Genomic DNA, 6,000 nt, shown 5'->3' with positions numbered 1-6,000 from the left:
TTGGTAGGCAATCCCGGTATGCTAGGAGGAGTAAGCGTGCATGCTAGAGTGTCCCTGATTTAATGCAGGGGCAGCAGACTTGCGCTGATATGTCTGATGTTCAGAATGTGAGAAACTGTCAGGAGACAGCAACATGGAGGAAATGCAAGGCTTCAGATATAGAATTGTAGAAGGTCTCAAGTGTAGAATTGTATGATGAGGTGTTTATTTTAGTGTTGGCTGGGTATGTGAGGTTGTGGTATGATGGGGTCACGGCAGTGGGTGCCTTGTGTTGAGAAGATGTAATGGTGTGCTTTTCTTGCATGATGTGATCTGAATACACTGGTCGGGTTCAACAAATTGCTTTGAGTGGAGAGGGATGTTGTAGTGTGAGATGTATATTGATGGGGTGAATCAGGACTACTTAATAGCCTACCAAGTGTGGTTGGAAGTGGAGAGTGCATGTGCACGATTCATAGCGAGGCTCATTGTCCGTGTTTGATGTAAGATTTTGTAAGGTCCAATTTGACTTCTACCTGTGTTCTGGGTCCTTATGAGTAACATCAAGAACGGGGTGGACTAAATTTTATAGAAGTTAAAGGTTGGGCTGCGTGCAACAGAAGCGGGGGTTCAAAACCCTGGCATGGCTCAGATAAGTGCAGCGGGGTTTGACTTTGACAAGCTTTTTGGCTAGGAGACAGCAGAAGGAGCAACAATGGGTCCTAGCTCCCTGTACAGTGCAGTGTGCTGAGATCAGGGATTATCTTACCCTCACATACTGACATCACTAAAACTCTAAGAATGCTCTTATGGCTTTCAACCCCAATATATATTTTTCATTTACCTTCCTAAGGTGTAGTCGATTAGTCAGGCTTCGGCAAAGCAAAGTAACCATAATCAAGGCAGGACAAGAGCAACAAATGTGTTTGACATTGTGTGCTAGTGAGAAAAGGTAGAAGAATCAATCACAGTTTCATGCAAAATGTCAATTTTGTATTACCGGTCAACAAAATTCTTTCAATCTCATTAAACCACCCTAGCTTATAGCTTCATTATTCAAGGAACTCCTCCTTGATCAATATAAACTTAATTGTAAATTTGTAAAAACCTTTGACTCAAAAGTATATCCAAATACATTATAAAAATTGTACAGAGCACAATAAGATGAAGTATTTAAAGCAGATATGAGGCAATGCAAAGTCTATACAGAGAATATTGGATTCAGATCGAATTCATGTTTTTTTCTCTCCAAAATACCCATAGTCTCCCCATGAACGGTACTCAGAGTTTCAAAAGAAAGGCATCAATCTTCACTATGTCTTCCCCACCGTATTGCTTCACCCCAGCGTTGGTTTGCACGGGGGTGTACTGAAGCAGCCCGATGATGAAGCAGGTCACATTTTGTGAGTGTGCCACCACTTCTTCACGTTTCTCTGCTCCTCCTTGTGTGTTTGCATCAATCTTCACTAAGATGCACATCTGAGGAACCCAAAGAAAGAACTGAAGCGTTCGGCTGTGCTGCACAGCAGAGGAAAAAAAATAATACTGTAAACATTAATTCTTTATAATTTATTTCCTTTTTTAACAAAGTTAATATCTATAAAATGTCTTAATGTAACAACTGCATCAAGATTATCTTCGGCACCATAAAGAATATGCAGCAATGTTCATGCTTGCGGAAAACCGGAGCTTAGCTTCATAAATACGTATGTAGGTATCTATACAGAAAATACAAATAAAACCCTCCAAATATATTGACAGAGAACGAAAAAGAAAACAATTGCACTTTCAGGCTGTGCTAATCTCAGCAGGTTCACGTACAGCTGTCGAGGAAATTTTCACCTAAGAACCATCACCTAGGAAATCTACCCGTAGCTATTTTCTAGAAAAAGTTTTGTAAAGAGAAAAAAAACTGCATTTAAATCGCACAAGAGGTTCGGCTAATTTGAAGCAGAATTAACTAGCATAGGAATAAATTTAGATGACAACCATAAAACTACCACAAGGAATGTGGCTTCTACAGAGGTCTGGTAGTTCACATCATAAAGCATTAAACTGCAATGCCTTCTTGTGGTTAGCACTTGTATTTCGATCCCTTTCTCATAACAGTTATTACTTCATTATTATACATGTTGGGGGAGTGCTTAACTTGCTCACTTTATTCAGAAAGTGCTTAACTTTCACACTTTATTCCTAGGCTTTAGCCCAGTAAGTTTAAGAAAAGGTCATTTAAAACACACACAATGTCATGAACACCATACTTCTCACATTTAAAATTTTACAATTTGAAAAGTCTTAAAACAAAACCTAGAAATGTATTTGATACAAATTTATTTGCTATATTTGCTTAAATTATATACATATATATGCTTAATACAGACCGCAGGCATAAAGAGGGGACTGTACAAAACGTTATCCCCCACAGCCCTTTGTGTTAAACTCCGCATCATTCTAAACATGAATGGAAAGTAACAGTACAGCACATTCCCACCAATGCCTCAGACACCAGTGTATAATGATAGAAAGTAGATATATAACAAAAAGATGGGATAAATCAGCAAAGGCTTCTTAGTCTTGAATTCTTCTCCAGCTAGAAGCGAAGCAGCACTGTATGCAGCCCAAAACACACCGAAAAGCTGGTTAAAAAAAAAAAAGCCATTAACTGAATGCAAATTTACATAAAATCAGACCCGTCAAAAAAACAATCATTTTTATTTACTGGACAGACATTTCTATTTTTTAGTAACTTTGATACCAATGATGTATTGCTCATTTGTTTGACGAACAATTTTAATAGTGCATTTCCTACTCAATTTCTCGAGTTTATCAATATTTGCAGCAGTTTTTCATCTGTAAATTAATTGCAACCCTATAGTTGCTTGCTAGCACGTCTGTGTCTTGTGCCTGCATTTTGTGATATCTACTATACAAATAAGACAGGGAATGGTGGGCTAGCAAGAAGTGCACACATGCAAAAAAACTAATGCTTATTTAGATGAATCAATGTTTTAAAACATTAAATCTATCGATGAACCTGCATTACCACTGCTCACCCACTTTATCTAAAAAGAAAATACATTTGGATGGGTGTAAGGAAAATGTAAACATCACACCCACTGACAAAGAGGTTTAACAGTCAAAATCACAAAGAGGCAATGGAAAACAAGAAGTTACAATACACCTCCATGGTGCATTTGGTTATTCCATTATTCAATGACTAAAAACGGATTAATAAGAGTTAGTACATTACTTCAACCAGAAGACACTGATTGTCTTTTCTGGGGTGACAGAAATAAGATCCTATTGTCCACTCAATAACGTGAGACTACAGAAATCAAAGAAAAAGGCTATCCAAGAAGATCAATTTACATTTTAGAAACACCAGCTATTATATTAACATACCAAAATCTGACATACTGATTGATTAGTAGCCATTTGAGAAATATATCCATTACCTACCTACGACACAGTAAAACGTTTAGGAAGATGTTGAGATTTTGAACACTCACCAAAACTTTATTTTTAATTGACAATTGATTTTACCTTAATAGCACACTAGAGCTTTAGACATACTCTGGAAAAGGAATGTTGACAAGCTAAAAAGGGCTGATTCAATACCCACCAAGTGAATTATAATGTCCACTGATACTTGAAAGGTACTCTGATTTGGAAATTATTTCACAAGTCATACATACATGGGAAAGATTTAACAATTGAATAATATCTAAGAGGATACTAACAGATGAAAGGGTTAATCCAATAAAACAGGAATGAAGCACCCAGTAGATGTACAATTTGCATCTTAATCCTTTAACAGCTAAGAACTAGTCACCCGTGCCAATATTCTCAAGTATTTTAATCTACACGCCACAAATAACATTTCATAATATTTTGTGTTGCAATTTCTCAGCCAATAGGATGATATGTGACGTTTTCTGACGCAAGAGAGCTACAAGATAAGGGAGAGAGCGATTAGTCACTGGCACAAGTGAAACCTCAGGACATTATGATTCATTCTGTCAACAGCAAGAAAAAAATGGGTATGAGTTATCAGCGAAAAATTTACTTCAAGAGCAAAGAAAGATTTGTGCCGAATGAGCTGTGATTTATTAAATCTCAGGTACAGTAAAGTGGTTGAACCAATCACTGCCTCTGGACTTATAACCCTATATAATATAATTTGGTGACGACAAAGTTCAAGTGATTCAATTCAGTCAAAGCAGAAGCTGCACTGGTAGAAATGAGAGTGCAGTGCCCTCAGTGCACACTGGGGATTGACGGAATCTCTTTTTCCTCTGGTAACGTAGCAACCAAATGACTGTTTAAAAGAAAAGATTTTTAGTTCTTCCCTGAACCGTTAGCTTTGTTTTACTGAAGTCTCAGAGACCAGGCTAGACAAGCCCAGATTGTTCCAAAGCTTAGCCCAGAGCTCCAGTATCAAGTACCCTTCATCAGTGTTGCTTTACTTTTAATCAGAACTTCCACAGTAAACTAGTGAATAACTATTGGTCGATTGGTTTTACTAGAAAAAAAACATTTTTATGAAGTTGTTCAACATTTAGAATCATAGAAAGAAGAACTGATTAAGCTCTATTGTTTTATACATTTGAAATAGAATGGTGTTCCCTAAACGATGCAACAGCACAGTTATAGTGAGATAAGCGAGTAAAAAGTGCGCTAGTGCTATGAAATATATACATAAATAGTGACTGTGGAGTATGCACAGATGTTTGATATACACTCTAACAGAGTTGCAGGCTTCTAAAATACAAACACAGTACACTATTATTGTGTCAATGTTTCGACTCGCTAAAGTTATTTTTACATGGTCATCAGGACGAAGAATGGGAAACGCACATTAGGTAGTAATCTTCTTGTGAATACCAAACAGAACATTCCAGAATGGATTGGTCAACCATGGGTCACCTAACTGATAATGAAATCTAATAACTAAAATCCACTTCAGGAATTAGTGAACTCTGTGAAGAAGGGCTCCGAAAAAGGTACGTGAAACACAGAATGGGTACGTGGTATGTAAGCTCCTGATGGTACAAACAAATTGTAAAACACAGTAGAAATGAGGTGTGCTTGGAGAAGCTATGCTTCAGTACAGTGTCTCAAGGAATGATCACCCCAATAACAAACATCACCATTGAGGAATTGGTACGCTGTGAACTCAGGCAAAACAAGGGGATCCCAGAAAGGCACCATTGGGTTAAGTCATCGAGAGTGTGATATAATTACAGCTTTTGATTTGAGGGTAGGAATTTTCAGTTTCCTAAAGAGTCTAGATTTATAGTGAATGTTTGATAGCTGATGGTGAATTTATAGTCACGATTTGTAATGCACTCTAATTGGCAGGCATGCTGAAGAGAACGGGCTGCAGATAAACGAAGAAAACAGACTAGGATTGGGAGTAAACTATGTGAAATGCATTAACTTTTCTTTTTTTCCTTTTAAAAAACACATTTTTACAGATTTTTGAAGAGTATGACAAGTCGGGCTAATCAGAAGCTACGTAGAGCATAAAGACAACTTATAAAGTTGTAAATTTAAAATTGTAAACTGCAAGAGTGCAAAACTGTGGGAACATTCCTCCAAGTGTGGTAGCATGTGCAAGACAATAATAGATCTCCAGAAGGCACAGAAGCTAGTACCAAGTCTTTAAAACATATAACGTGGCACAGTTAGCAAGTAACTTAAGAGAGGTTATATGCAAGATAGGATCACATTTACAACAAGCAATGGGGAAGGATTATGCAATACTTAACATAGCACAAAATGCAATTCCCAACATTCTATTATATAAATAATACTAGGCATATGGGGAGACAAATTATAAGCCTCAGTGTAAAGGCATTACGAATATGGGGAACGCATTAGAACATCATTATTTACATGGGAGTGTCAAAGGCACCCTGCATCTCAGAGTAATGTGTAGAACCCAACACGTTAAATCTGTTATTGAACAACAGATCAATAAGGGCCTCTTCTAGTTAAATTAGGTGGGATTCAAAAATA

At 37.2% G+C, this 6,000-nt stretch overlaps 1 protein-coding gene across 1 annotated transcript in view; it reads right to left on the bottom strand.

The window, feature by feature from the left end:
* Window positions 1-1,533: 1,533 nt before the first annotated feature.
* Window positions 1,534-6,000, bottom strand: part of YIPF4 (Yip1 domain family member 4) — a 77,372-nt gene continuing 72,905 nt past the window's right edge. Inside the window, exon 6 of the mRNA XM_085611391.1 lies at window positions 1,534-2,615. Coding sequence (XP_085467517.1) covers window positions 2,478-2,615 — 138 coding nt within the window. The 3' untranslated portion in view covers window positions 1,534-2,477. The remainder of the gene's footprint in view (window positions 2,616-6,000) is intronic.

The sequence above is a fragment of the Triturus cristatus genome, chromosome 6, assembly GCF_964204655.1.
Source record: "Triturus cristatus chromosome 6, aTriCri1.1, whole genome shotgun sequence".
NCBI classification, from domain to species: domain Eukaryota; kingdom Metazoa; phylum Chordata; class Amphibia; order Caudata; family Salamandridae; genus Triturus; species Triturus cristatus.
This window is presented reverse-complemented; position numbering and strand designations above follow the sequence as displayed.